Here is a 14,740-nt window from a genome sequence, read left to right as displayed (position 1 = left end):
GCAGGGGTGTGAATTTTACACTTCAAACCCAAGACAGGCCAAAAGCAAAGGATGAGAACAAGGAGCAACAGGACTGGCAGCAGGAGACCCCAAACCCAGAATGTGTAATTTACACAGAGAAGGAAAAAACAAGAGGCCATGGAGGAAGAAGCAAAGGATTCTGTACCAAGTGAGTGTCTGGGGAAGGTTAAAAATACCCCCCAAAAAAGCTGTTGATGTGGCTGCAGAGTATGTGTAAAAATGCTGGAATTTTCCTGTCCTGGTTAACTACGGAAAGTAGAAAACCAAAGTAGGTCCATCAAATGCCAACTGGGATGATGTGGAAGGGGAATAAACACCTGACACAGAGGATGGAACTTTTGTTGACGCAACAGAAAAACAGCAGGAAGAAACACTGCAATTCATGTAAGTTTTAAAACTTTATTTCAAATACTCATGGTTTCCTTTTATATTATCAATGTGCTAGAAGGTCACACTACTGGCAGAATACAGGCGATTTAAAATATACAATATTCAGACACATTTATATGTAACAGAAATTATGGAATGTATTTACAGACATACAGCATGGGATGAAGCTTTAAAATCCTTTACTCTATTACTTACACGTTTACACTGTTTTCAGAAATAACAAAATTAGATCACTTTGTAGAACATCACAGTATCTATACAAAAGGATTTTCAGATGTCCAAATTCACCTTACAAGTCCTCTGTTTCTAAAACAGTTTTTCAAAGAACCATTTATAGTCATAAAGGGGTAAGAATACCATTTACCATCCTGTTACTACCAAGAACAGACGTGCTCTGGTGCTTGTCCCTGATGGATTTTAAGCAGGACACCAGGGGCGGGGCCTTTACAAAAGCCTCTCCTTCAAAGGGGGAACCCCCAGCTGCTCTGCCCCGGCCCCCCAGTGCCATCAGGGGCTCCCGAGTGCCTGAGCGACTCCACCTGGAGTGTGTGACCTTGCAGAGCCTCAGACACTGCTCAGGGCTTGCCAGGTTTGAGGATGGAGTGTGACACCATGGAGATAGTGTAGGAACACCAGCAGCACAGAACACTGAGGTGGATCCCTCCCACATCCTCCAACGCAAATGCCCCAAAGAGGAAAGACAATCTCTGCTTTAACACACAGAATAGAACTTTATACATGTTTTCTTTCAAATATTCTTTTCATGGGATACAACAAAAATTGCACATAACTACACTGAAAAATCCCAACCCATTTTGCAATAGAGAACTGAAGTGGGTTTGGTGTAACACATTAAAGAAACCGTATGATGAAACTTCAGGTTTGGACTTTTGTCCTAAGCATCTGGACAAGATTTAGTGCTTGCCAGCCTGAAAACACAGGATTATGTCAAACTAACACGATTCCCTACACGGAAACTGCCAGAGTGAACGTCGCTCACAATGAAGTACTCAGTTCCAGGGACCCTGTGCCTGCCTGGCCTCCAGCCACAGCCCTTCCCCAGGCCTGGCTCGTGCTGAGCCGTGGCTGTGAGCCACAGGTGGCCATGAGCCCCTCACAGCTGTGACCCACACATAGCAATAGGAAACGGCTCCTTCCTGCAGGCCAGACTCGAGCCCCCACCCATTAAAAACTATACTGTTAATTAAATGAAAAAGCTTCCACCAACCTGAATACTGTTAAGTTTCATTTTCCTTAAGTGCTGGAGCAATCACCACACCCTCGAAATTCCATGAAGGGAATGGTTTTCTTCAAACAGGGGTATTTAAATAGCCCATGATGGGTGTGCTGCTAAATGCAACGTGTCCCTGTAACAGTACAGCTGACCTAGTGCTGGAAACCAAGATGAAGCCAGTGCCTCCCTCTCTCTCAAATTACGTGCAGAGACAAACACACCAGGAACACTCTGTCTGTGTCTGAGGTGTTGCCTGCAAGTGGCAGCCCCTTCCCCCCAGCGAACTGCAGCAGACACTTCAGACACGTCTGTGTAACCCTGCAAGAATGGCCAGCGCTGCTCACCAATGGCATTAAGTGAAACAAGAGCTACTTAAGGGGGACAGAATGCCTGAGTGGAGCTGCTCTTCCAGTGGGTACTGTGAGTTCCGGGCACATCCACGCCCTGCAGGGCTCAGGGCGCTGTGCTTACCCAGCATGAGGAGGTTTCTCTTTGCAGCTGGGGACTTTTAAACACCCTCCAGGTGTTCTCCTTCACGTACAATGTGACCAACCAATGCCAATAAGAAGCAACCGGAATAATTATGTGAAATAGGTGATTCATCAATCACCACAATGGCTCTTGAAAGAAATACATGAAGCAAAACAAAATGGAAACAAAACTGCAAATCAAAAGGGGAAAAATGCAGCTAAGACCTGTCCTTGGCAGCTCCCACAGCAGGTTTACTTCTGCAAAAATGACTTTTAGCTAATTTGTTCACATTTCATCTTCCTTTATCTGCATAAAATCCTCTTGGTGTATTCTCTTTCAAATGTATCCCCAGGTGGAATACGGCTGATGCGTGGAGCTGCTTTCAGAACCCTCATGCACTATGTAGTAGTAGCATAGTGTTCAGGGATGCTTTAAATTGGGCAACACCTGACAAAGGAACTGCATGGGTGGAGAGCTGGATTTTCTGAGGTCTTTTTGTGGAGGAGAGAAAAGTATTGTTAATTGACCTGGTAGTGAGCTTGGCCTTGTCAGGAGGACCAGAGCATAGGGACCCGTCTTTATTTTGCACATCAGCTTTCCAGGAAAACAAAACTTGTCAGCTGCCTCTCCCACTCCTGTACACTGAATTTCCATTTTTAAGTTAAGAAAAGAGGAATGAAATAATAGCACTTCTGTAAAACATCTCTCTACATAGTAAATTCCAACGAATAAAGGGCTTTACTGAAATCCTTGTCAAACCCTTCAGAGCTACATTAGCACAGATGCTGCTCTGACAACAGCCAGCCCACCTGGGGAACTTGGGAACTGTGCTCGTGACATGATCCATTCTGTGCCTGCAGGGATGCTTCAGCCCCTCATAAATGTATTACTTGGTACTGGGCTTCTAATGACCAGCAGGGCAGGCTGGCATTGTTCCCATTGCAGGGAAAGGCATGGGATTCTGGTGATCCCACAAAACCACCAGAAGGGGATGTGAGGACAGTGGAGATCTCCCTCCACTGCTGTTGGAAAAGTGCTTAGACATGTTAAAACCCAAACAGAAAATGAACCCAGCAAGAATGCTGATGGGATTAATCCCATTTGCACAGAGCTGACTTAGTATCTTTTACTAAAGTGTTTCTGGTAGAGAAAACATGCAGTAATTTTTCCATTGGGAAAAAAAAAAAAAGTGTTTTATTCCTTCAATTTTCAGTAATGAAGACATGCCAATGCAAGTGACAGCTGTGTGAGGTTTGACCCTGTTATCAAACACTGCAGGTTAAGATTGTGTGATGCAATTTTTAAAATAATAGAAATAACCATTCTTTGGAGGCAAAGAAACTCCATTACCCTGTGGGTAAGGAATGAAATTTAATTCCCTGTGTGCCCACTGCAGCAACACCCTTTTTTTACAAATTCCCCTAGGAACTGCTTTACAAACTCTAAACCCATTTCTTCATCCTGCAAGGTCAGTTTCTACAGCTGGCTCCAACAGCCAGCCACTGGAATTCCCTGCCCTCCTCCCAATGAACTCTCATTTTTTTAAATAAGGGGCAAAAATATTGGTAATAAAAAATGTTACTGGAAACTCTTGTGATCTCCAAAAAAAATGGAGAAATGAAGTAAAACATTCCTGTCAGGAATCACGAAAACTCATTTCCTTAGAACAGAGCTCTGTATGTTTGGATGCACTGCATGGGCAGTAAAGTCTTCAGGTCCTTCTGCTTAGCCAAGGTAACCCAAAAGGTCCCGGAGGTCTTTACACAGCAGACAAGTGGTGAAGTGGCTGCTGCTTTGGGGGTGCCAGCTCCAGGAGCGCCTGGACAGTCACAGCTACCTGTGTCAAACCCTTCTCTTCTAAAATATGCAGAGGCAAACATAATTGCTCCTGAATGGGGAACAAAACAAAGACAAAAACAAAATGGATGAAAACCACTCAACTGAAAAGAAAAAAAAATTAAGCAAAAGGTGACTGAAATATGAAACGTTATGGACAGGCAGCACACACACACAGGGGTAGGACATGAGATTTCTGCTTGTGACAAAGGAACCATGACCTTGACTATTCATGGAAGGTGGCCTTGGGCTAATCTCTGTGTTCTTTTTCTACAAATAAGAATTTGAAAAAGGATTGTGGGAGGAAAGGGGAATAGCAAATTGTCCTCCATCTCTGCCCACGCTGATATGGCAGCAGTTTATGAAACCAAAACAGATGAATGTGAGGAGGGGGAAGCTTTGCCTCAATATGATCAATGTGCTACAACACAGAGCAGGAGAGGAACCACAGCTTCCTTTCCAAATCACACCTTTTGGAGAGTCCTCCTGGGACAAGCCTGTTCAGCTACAGCGGTGAGGGAAGCCCTGCTGTGGAGCAGGGAATGAGTCACTACCACTCACTCACCTCCCCGAAGTGCCCCCGCTTAGTGGGCGGCCCCCAAAATCATCCTGAGGAATAACAGTAATACGCAAAATGCAAAAAGAGGTTTCAAAGTGTTTATTAATAGTTGTGCTATTCTCAGTCTAAGATGTATTTAAAGCCTCATCCTACAGAAGTCCTTGGCACCTCCTGGCCATCCTCACTCCGCAACAGTCAGGATACATGTCCAACAGTTCTCTGTATCCGCAGAAAATAACCCAAGTGTGTCCTTCCTATAGAGCTACAGAGACTATTTTTCATGTGTTATTTTCATATCAATTGGCATTTCTCCACTCCTTGAGTCTTTACTGATTTTTGAGGTTAAAGAAATCCTTCAACAGTGGCAGCCAACACTCCTCCCGCAAAACTCCGAGCAGAGAGAAAACAAGTGAGCCCCAACTGCAATTCTCACAGAAAGCCATATGCTCAGGCTAAAATACATTTTTCTTCCAGCAAATGTGTGTTACTTTGAGAAAAGTGTGTTTTTTGAGAAAATACTTGTAAACTTGAGTGAATATGCCTTATCTTTTTTCTTATGTATGCAAACAGATAAGGGGGAAAAGCTTTGGAATGACTCCATACCACACACAGTAATGACAAACAAAATTTAAAAACTGGAAGGCACTGTTAGTGTAAAACCCCTTGCAGCTTTTATCACAGTGTTCATTAGAAGTTAAGAAACACAGGAACTGAGTTCATTTTAGTTCACACCAGTAAGCAGTGCAAAAACAGCTTACTCAAATATAAAACAATCTCCCCCTGTCAAAGGTCCCTTCTTTACTCGGTGATGTTTGGCTTGGACAGAACAGTTTGTGTGACTTGGACAGAAGGCAGCAGCTCTGTTACTTGCTCCTTTGATAAATACTCACTTCATGGTACAAGAGCTTGTGAGACCTACATACACGTAACACATTCTTATTGGTAGTGACCACATTTGCAACTGAACTCCTGTGTACCTTAAACTGTACTTCAGAGGTGTTCCAGGTTATGGCTGGAATGCCAACACCACTTGCACTGGGCTTCTGAGCCATTTACTGCACTTGCAGATATAACAGAAATTTGTTGAAGACACATTTGGAACAGCCATGTCCTGAACACTTACCTGTCACTGGTCTCTGAGCAGAGCTCCCTGAATCGATCTCCACTCTGAGGAGACACGGTCTGTTACACACATGGGGAGTGCCCTGAAGTTCTGAAGTGTCCCTGAGACATTAAAGCATTAAAGCACCAGGATGCTTTCCCTGGGGAGGGAAAGGCTGTGAAGCTTTATGGAAGACTACCTGAGTTTTGTAAAATAGTGAAGAGTGCTTGTGCAGCCGGGACTTACATTTGTGCAATTGCATGATTACAAGTGTTTCTGAAAATGACAGGGTAAGAGGAAGAAGGGAATAAGCATGGAACAAGCTTGGGTTGGGGTGCCCCAGATCAAGTGGCAACTCAACAAGTTTTTGTAAGTTTTATCCAGAGCACAGTAAAATGCTGTGGCATTCTGTAGCACTTGACAGAATCTTAAAGATTTTTCTTTCTGTGCCAGAAAACTTTTATCTTAAAGCTGTTGAGGAGCTTAATTTCTCTGAAATTTTTCTGCTTGAACTGTTATAAAGTTCAAGAATCTCAGGATTCATTGACAGCTGTTTTAAAAATCCTGTCTCAGAGTAATACAGCAGAGTCTATAAATTTGAGAAATCAAATGCTCTCAGAAGCAGGATAAAGGACTGGGGTAAAAAAAAAATACAGCTAGAAAGTTCTGTGGACAACACTTACCAGACCATGTCTCCTAAGACTGCAAGATCTCATCAAGAACACTGACATTGAAAAAAATACTTCACATTGTTTAACATTTTTCATCAGATAATCCTCAAGCAATTTACCAAAGTGGTTGCAATTCCCATTATACAGATGGGGGAACAGAGGCACAAACTGACACTGCAGTTTTCACTACACCACTGGTCAGCAGACAACAGCATGCACCATGTGTCCTGACCCCAGCCCTTGCTCGAGCCCAGGGACAGCTCCTCCTCCCTTGTAAAGCATTTCATCTGCTCAATGTGACACAGCAAATACAAATGGGAATTGGGTCACGGATGGTGGTGTGGGTGCACCAATGTGTTTGCACATCATACTTGTCACCTCTGTCCCATCCGTGGGAAACAAAGCACTTCATACACACAGTCTTGGCAAAGCCCAGAATCTGTTCCCAAGCACTGGAGTGACAGAGGGAGGAAGCAGCACCACTATCCTTCACTAGAGGAAAAAGACCCAGCGATAGAACATACAGAGCGTTAGCATTAGAGTACAGTAAAACACCACAAAGCCCCAGAGCTGAACGGAAAGGGACACAAGACTGGATTCTTCTGAATCTGTCCCCAGGGAAAGAAGAGTCTCAACTGTTCTTTTAACGCTGAGGTTTAGCTGGAGAATGTCAGAAGGGGAACAAAGATTGTCCTGTCCAGAGTGTGTGAGCAGGAAGGGAAAACAGACAGAAAAAAAAGGTCAGTCAGTTAGCCATAGCAACATCCACAAAGCAGTTATCAGACATCTCAGATACAACCTACACATTCGAGAAGCACATCACAGCTGGTTAATTCTCACATAGAAATCTGCACGACTCCCATTGCAAAGAACTCAATGTCAGTGTTTAGTGTTCAGTGAGGTGCCTGTCACCTCTACAGCTACAACATGTAACTATTCCTTGTTGTTAAAAACAGCAGTTTACACAAGCCTTAGTGAAACCCATTTTTCTCCAGAAGTGAAGAGGTTTCAGGTGTCTGAGATGCTGCTGGCACTGGGTACTCACCAAAGTTCAGCCTCCACAGGTAACTTAATGAAAACAGCAGGACAAGGAATTATTTATGTGTAACCGATGCTTGAATGCAGCATCCTGCAGAAATATCTATTACTAATTAGTTTAAGACTTCTCTAACTATTCCCATTGTGTTATCTCTTGTCTCCCTTTCCCACAGGTAACTGCTAATAATCAGTGAAATCGAGATGCATGGATCAACCTGTTCAGCTGAGGGTTCCCTTTGATCCAAGGGCTTTAAAACCACCAAAGTACCACAGGAATTGCTGCTCTGCTGTGGTGCCTGTAATTAGCCCTTTCTGAAAGTAGCCTTCCTTTAGAAGGCAAGTATTCCTACATGGATCTATGCTTTCAGAAAGCCTTTTATTTCTGTAATTGGAACTGAAATGAAATAAAAAACCTGCAGGCAACTTTTCAAGAAAAACATACTAGGCCACCCCACCATTCTTACATACAGGTATCTTATGTTCACATCTCAGTAGAGTTGTAATGCAGACATGTGAGAGCAGCTTTGGCATTCAGGAGGGGTATTTTTCTAAGTTTTCCCAGAGAGACCCTCCTTGAACTCTTTCACATTAAAACAAGATATATGAGAAAAATAAGAGGGCCCTTCACAGTAGGGGTAGCAGATGGAGCAGCCTGGGTTTACAGGGGACTTTTTCTTGATTGGCCTTTGTGTTTGTTTGTTTTTAATTGTGGGTCATTCCAGTGATCTGCTTTGTACTGCAATCCCATAAAAATTTTATCTTCATACTTGAGGGAACTATAAATAGGGAAGCTGGGATGGAACTGCACAATTTTGCCCCAGATGAATTTCTATGCAGTTCTGCTGGGATTAAAAGTCCAAAGTTTCTTAGGGGACCAAAGCAGTGCAGGATCTCCCAGCACTAACTTACAATTCCCTAGCCCGTTCCAACACGATTCACCACTGAGCCATGTGAAATTGCCAGGCAGCTCAATAAACAAGTCATCCTAAAATCCCAGTGACTCAAATGTTTGCAAGTGATCTGAAAACACCAGAAAATCCTGCATGACTCAAGAACTGCCTTTAGATGTAAGCTGAGAAATGAGTTACGGGGTCTACTTCTCCCTTTCACAATACAAAAGAAACCAGCACCTACAACAGAAACACCAATGCTCAGCAGTGTAAAAATCCAAATCAATTAGTGCACTGGAAGGGAAATTAAGAAAAATATAATGTATTAAAACTATTTGTACTGAGACAGCCGCTGAATAAGACAAAGTGCAAAGGACAGGACAGCATCAAACAGGATAACTGGACCAACAAGACTATTTCATGTGTTTTCACCTCCTAGATCTTACAAGTTTCAAAAGGGGACAAGGAATACCAGAAGACAGACTTCTACCACTGGAACATAGCAAAAGTAGGAACTAAGCAAAGACAGCTACCATCAGAGAAAGGCCAATAATTCTGTGACTTGTTGGTAAGACAGTAAAGACATTCATGTAAGAGAATTATTGTGAAAGACATGAAAAGCTTTGAGATAAAAAAAAAACCATGTGCAAACCATCATCCAGATTTTATCCCACTTTTAAGCTGTCACATATTTAATATTGAGAAAATGTAACTGGTTTTATAGGACCCACCAGTTCTAAAGGCAGACTTGAAGTCCATCAGCTATTATGAATTTGAGGAACGATAGTTACATGAATCTGTACTAAAATATGAACTCTATATACTACACTCTGATAAACTGTATCTGGCTTCATTTTACTCTGAAAGACCATGCAAGGTAAGTCTGATCTATACTGCAGGACAGTTTGTACCTGACCCTTCTAAACTTTTAATTATTTTGTTTTAATCCAATCTTCCAAAGAATGTTTTATTTTCTGAAGGACCAGACAAAACTGCATCTGAAACATTGTATCAGGATAGCAGAAATACGTACCTGAGGCACTCCAATCCTTCTGCAAGCTTCCAAGAAATTCTCCACGTTTCGTCTGCACTTTGCCATTGTAAGTCTAGGCTGCAAAGAAGCAAAGGCATACAGTGTTCTTAACTGGCAAGGTTTTAAAAGATTTTTATTTTTTATTTAAATAAAACTCATAATAAATTTCTTTGCCAAAAACATGGCGCTGACATAAGCTCATCTAATTCAAAGCACACTCTGCTAAAGTTTGCTTTTCTTAGAAAACCATCCCAGTTTTCAAAGCTGTTTTATGAAAAGCTAAGTTATGAATGCTGGATGATTTAAAAAAAAGGACAATTCTAAGCCTTGCAGTATTTATATACACAGTGTTATATAAAACTGGCTAACACTTTTAGTGACTACAGTATGATCATTTTAAAAATGTCTTTTGATGAAATGCACATCCATGGCTTTCATGCTGTGATTTCAGAGCAATTCCATAACATAAAGCAATCTAGAGTCTGTTCTGGATTACTGTAATGCAAAAATATATAAATATCAAACCATACTTCAATTAAAAAAAGAAGAAAAAAAATAAAGGCTAGATGAAACCAAAAAATAATGTCAGAAAACTGGAAGTGAAGCTTGCTTCTTGTCAGCCTCTTGTAGACGTGTTTGATGGAGCTGTTTGAATTGCACTCACTGGCATTTTTTCAAGTGAGGTTTTTTCTGCAGTCAGCTTTCACACCTCTTCAGACATACCACAGCACAGGCTCTGTTTTGCTCTCAAAACTTATTCTCTTCTGGTTCAAGAGACACAAGCTCCCTGCTCCTCTGAACACACACTGGAGCAGCAGGCAGCAGCCTCCATGTGTTCGACACTTCCGTAAGTAATGGGGTTTCTTCTGTCCCCTTCATGTGCTGTGTTTCCCCACCAAGGAAGCAGGTTAAAGGCCAGCACTGGCCTCTTTATCCCGAAGGACCAAGTGAGTACAAAGATCACATTGTGCCTGGGGCATGACATGATGCCTCATCTGCTCCTGGAGCACGAAACTCAAGGCTGCCTCCTCCTTGGGATTCACATGACAAAGCCATGATTTAATTCCTAACACAGAACATTCAGCTGCACATCAAACCAGGCCATTGAAAAGATCTCACTGATGCAAGTCTGCTGAGCAGTGGCTCCCTGCCTTTACTTGGAATGATCCCACAATCTGCCTAAAATGTTGGTGCATCCAGTTCAGTCGTTCTCAAAATAATGGGGCCATCTGCCTGGTCACATCCAGTGCCAGGGATACAGCCACAATGACACACTTGGCAGCCCTGGAAATGCCAGTTCAAATTCCAATCAACACGAAGACTCACTCCAAAAGAAGGATAAGTGAAGATTTATGTGCATGTTTCAACTTCTACCCCAAGGAACAATCTCCAGTTTTTTTTTCCTTATTCATACAATTTAAAGGTGCATAACAAGCAATCTGCCTGTCCACATTACTTCCAAGTGGCTGATCCTAAATATTTTCACTGAACTTTCTGACTTCCACAAACACAGACTGGATAAATAATCTGTTGTTATCTCACAGATTTTGACCTTTCTCTAATTCTGTGCTTTCCCTACATAATAGACAGCAATACTTCCCTCCTCTAAATAGTCCCCAGACACAGCCACCTTTCTTTCCTGTTATTACAAAGCTATGACTGGATTTGTTTTGTTCCAGGAGATGCTGTTCTCCAAGTAGCTTGAGTGTGTTCTGCTAAAATTCCTAAGCAGAAGAATTTGTTGTGCTGTGAAGTAGATACAGGAATCAACTTGGTCTCTGCCTGTTTCACTGTCTTGTGTAGTGGGATCCTACTTCTTTTAATTCCCTACTACGTCTTCCTGAACTTCTCAGACATTTTGTAAAATATCCTATTTCAGTTTTCATGCTGAACTGTATCTTATTTCACTAGTTTTGAAGTTAACATGCTTAGGGAGCACATGAAAATGTTAACATTTCCTTACAATCTGCCAGAAGTGACACTACAGACCTTTTTTAAACAGCACAGACAGTTTTTTGTCACATACATTTACTGAGGAGAATGCTGAGTTCAGTGTCTGTCTGGATTACAGGACTTCGCAGGATATCACTTTGGACAGCTATAAAGCAGTGTCACTGTTACACACTTACAACAGCAGGTGAGGGCACGTGGATGCTAGGGACAGAGCGGGGCCGCACGTGGTTGGCCAAGTGGCACAGAACGACGCCGTCCGTGAGAGCCGCCCCGAGGTCGCTGGGCAGCGACACCTTCAACCGCGACTCGATGTTCTGTGGGAAACCAACAGGGACACACGTGGGAGCTGAGAGATGCATTCCTCCAGCCGGTTCATTCTGCACAACACTTCGTACGAGGCAGAGTTCCTGCGTTACAACTCTGTCCATCCTCATGGCATTTCCAACCAGCTTTCTGAATAACCCCAAGGAAAGCCCTGCGCATTGCTGTGGCCCAGGGCTGGCCACAGTTTGGGAGCAATTGAGTTCAATGAAGAACAGTTTTCATTGTAGAGCACAGTGAACTAGTACAACCATTATTCAAAAATAATGGAAATCAGGATCTAGGAACAGTATTCCTAACCCTACATATTCTCAGAGAACAGTTCTGCCAAGGGAAGTGAAAATAACTGTGGGTTGGAGGACAACACAGTTAACAAAAGTCAAGACAATATTTTTGCCTTTTAATAAAAACTGAACTATTTGGCATAAGCAGTCCTTTAAAAAGAAGGTAGATAGCATTTGTTTAAGAGAATGAATAAAAATTTAATTCAGGCTTTCAAACTCATTTAAAATGCTGTGTGAATGTCGTCAAGTTGTAATACTGTATCTATATTTTTAAGTATTAAAAAAAGATTTAGGCTTACCTGGGGAGCAGAACAAGAGACAGACTACACAAAAAGCAGTCTGAGATAATGTAAGAGAGGGTCTGCAAACACCACCAAGTTTTGTTTTATCTAAGGTAACCTTTCTCCTTTTAGAGAAAAGAAAATTGTCCTTACTTCAACACTTCCCCCACAAAGAGAGGGAATTTTCTCTGTCCATTTGGGATGCTTATGGCTTTTAAGATTAGCTTCAATAAGGAAATTCTTATTTATTGAGAAAATCCAAGCAATTAATCACAGCACCTCACAGAATCCCTTCATGCTCTACAGAAAAGTCTGGGGCAAAGCAGAGCAGAGCACGGCACCTTAATGCCATGCAGCATTTTCAATATTCCTGTTTACTGTCCTTGTGCCTGGGCATGAACCAGGACTGTGGTGGCCCCGGGCAGACAAAAAGCACAAATATAAGAAACATTTGTGTCTCAAATGTTCTGCACTTAACGAAGGATAAGGCAAGAATCAAGAGACCCATCTAGAGCACACAAGGAAACCATGCTGTCAGCATGACTGGCAGCAGTCTCTGCACTCCATCTGCTTTTCTGTCAGCTTTACAGCAAAAAAGAGTTTTAAAAAAGACATTAAAAGGGGACAGTAAAGACAACTCTCCAGAGAGCTCCTTACAAGTGTGAAAGCTGATAAGGAAGAAAGGAAGCACACAGTCATTTTAAAAGCAAAGTTCACTGGACATTTAGGAGCAGGAGTCGACATAGTTTATTTTACAGAATTTGAAGCTGACTTTATCTACCACAATCAACCAAGTGAACACCACTGCACGCATCTGAAAGAACTACATAGACTGTATCACACCGTTTAATTTCAGTCAACTGTGCCCCATATTGGTTCAGTGAAACTGGTCCACAAGACAAAAGCAGATTTAGCAGGGTCACAAAGCGCATTTACTGCGATGTCCACGTTCTGGCTCCTGGCAGCACTTACCTTGCGTAGCTGCTCTATCAGCTCCAGCTCCTCCTCCCGCTGTTTGGAGTTTTGTCTCACTCGAGGGTCTGCAGAATCATTAGCAGGAGACAAGGCACAGGTAGAGGATGAAGCAACAGCTAAAACAGCAGCATGAAGGAAAGAAAATCACTAAGCACGGTTTGGCTCCATGTTGTTCACTGCTGCACCGCATACAAAGTCCCTTTCACAAACCTCTTTTTTTCCTTTGATTATTAATCAAACTAATGGTCTACCAACCTAAAAGAAGTGTCAACACAATTCTCTCACTGTTTAGATTCCGACCTTTCTGTTGGATAATGGTCGTGCACAAATGACGACAAAGTTTTGCCACATGGAATATGTTGAAACAGTTCTCTTTCTTCAGACACTGCAATTCTGTTACAGGCTACTGGGCTGCTGAAGGCTTGTGTGGCAAACGTGTAAGTGCAGACCAGTAAGAGCAAATTCTCACACTTCCACAGATATGACAAAGGAATATTGGACAGCTCCAAATAAAACCCTGTTTCTTCACAATGTAGATGTCATCTGTCTACAAATGGAATTCTGCAAGTGGTTTGATGATAAAGACCTGAAGTAACAAAACACTGCAAGCCCCAGGTAATGCAGATGTCAATATAATGTGACAAAACTAGCTAATTTCTGAGCTATGTAACCTACCTTTCTTTGCTTCATCCCTGACAGCTGTTCGGAAAAGGAAACTCTCAGGTCGCTGGGAAGGGTTTCTATAGGAAGGCGGGGCTGCATGGCCAGGATATGGAGGGGAAAGGTGGACTAAACAAATGTGGAAAGGCACAGGAAAGGAAGAAGGAAATGGTTAGAGTTTAAATAGGAAATGGGTTCAGCAATGTGGTAATTAAAAAGAACAAACCAAAAATTTTAATGGAATAATGACAAAATAAATTACAGCCATGCATGATAAAAGCAGAGCAGGAAAAGGCGCTTCCAAGGACACTTGCATGCAAAGCACATTCCACATACCAATTCCAACAACTGTTCTGACTCTTTCTGAATGCATCTGTGTACCAAAGCCTGTATGAAGGCCTAAACCAGCCAAACCCTGCGCTCTGCCTGAGGACAAACTTCATCCCTGTTGTCTCTTCCCTTGTGTTTTTCTAAGGAGACCCAAGTAACTGGGTAAATTCTCACACATAGCAGTGCCACAGACAGAGGTGGGAACAGATGCTCCCCTCTCTTCACAGGACAAATAAGCAAGCAGGCATTTTGATCTTTTTTTTCAGAATTTTTCTTCCTGTCCCTGTTACCTGTCTGAGCAGTAGGTGAGCCAGGGGAGATGGTAGATCTGTCATCACTCTGTGAACAAAAAAGCAAGAGAGTATAAATGGGCCTAATCTGGAAAAGCTTTGACTACATTTTCATTTTCTGTGTTTTAAGAAAAGCTCTATCCATCTAAATGTGTTTCAGTAAAATAATCAGAAATAAGGAAAAAACACAGTATGTTGTTCCCCAAGTCTTATCTCTGCAGAGACAAAACTTTTTCTTTTACAGAAATGTCACAACTGCTTTTTTTTCCTGAAGAAAAAGAATGATGAAACAGCGCTGACTATGCAATGACAGATTGCTGTTAACTCCTCCTTCCAACCCAAAGTGAAAAAGTGCTCCTTGCAAAGGGGACAGCAAAAACCAGGTATTAAGCAACATGCAG

At 42.3% G+C, this 14,740-nt stretch overlaps 1 protein-coding gene across 15 annotated transcripts in view; it reads right to left on the bottom strand.

The window, feature by feature from the left end:
- Positions 1–400: 400 nt before the first annotated feature.
- LRCH3 (leucine rich repeats and calponin homology domain containing 3) overlaps positions 401–14,740 on the bottom strand; it is a 62,774-nt gene continuing 48,434 nt past the window's right edge. For 7 of the 15 annotated variants that reach the window (XM_048315038.1, XM_048315041.1, XM_048315045.1 and 4 more), the window contains 6 exons: positions 14,340–14,388; positions 13,735–13,848; positions 13,057–13,175; positions 11,375–11,512; positions 9,246–9,323; positions 4,596–6,977 (listed from right to left, as the gene is read on the bottom strand). In XM_048315038.1, the coding sequence (XP_048170995.1) occupies positions 6,777–6,977; positions 9,246–9,323; positions 11,375–11,512; positions 13,057–13,175; positions 13,735–13,848; positions 14,340–14,388 (699 nt within the window). In that variant the 3' untranslated portion in view covers positions 4,596–6,776. Of the gene's footprint in view, positions 4,005–4,595; positions 6,978–9,245; positions 9,324–11,374; positions 11,513–13,056; positions 13,176–13,734; positions 13,849–14,339; positions 14,389–14,740 lie in introns of those variants that run through there. The other 8 variants (XM_048315044.1, XM_048315049.1, XM_048315051.1 and 5 more) reach the window with 3 other exon arrangements.

The sequence above is a fragment of the Corvus hawaiiensis genome, chromosome 10 (genome assembly GCF_020740725.1).
Source record: "Corvus hawaiiensis isolate bCorHaw1 chromosome 10, bCorHaw1.pri.cur, whole genome shotgun sequence".
In the NCBI taxonomy this organism is placed as follows: Eukaryota; Metazoa; Chordata; class Aves; order Passeriformes; family Corvidae; genus Corvus; species Corvus hawaiiensis.
Note: the sequence above shows the minus strand (reverse complement) of the source record. Positions and strands in the feature narration are given on the sequence as shown.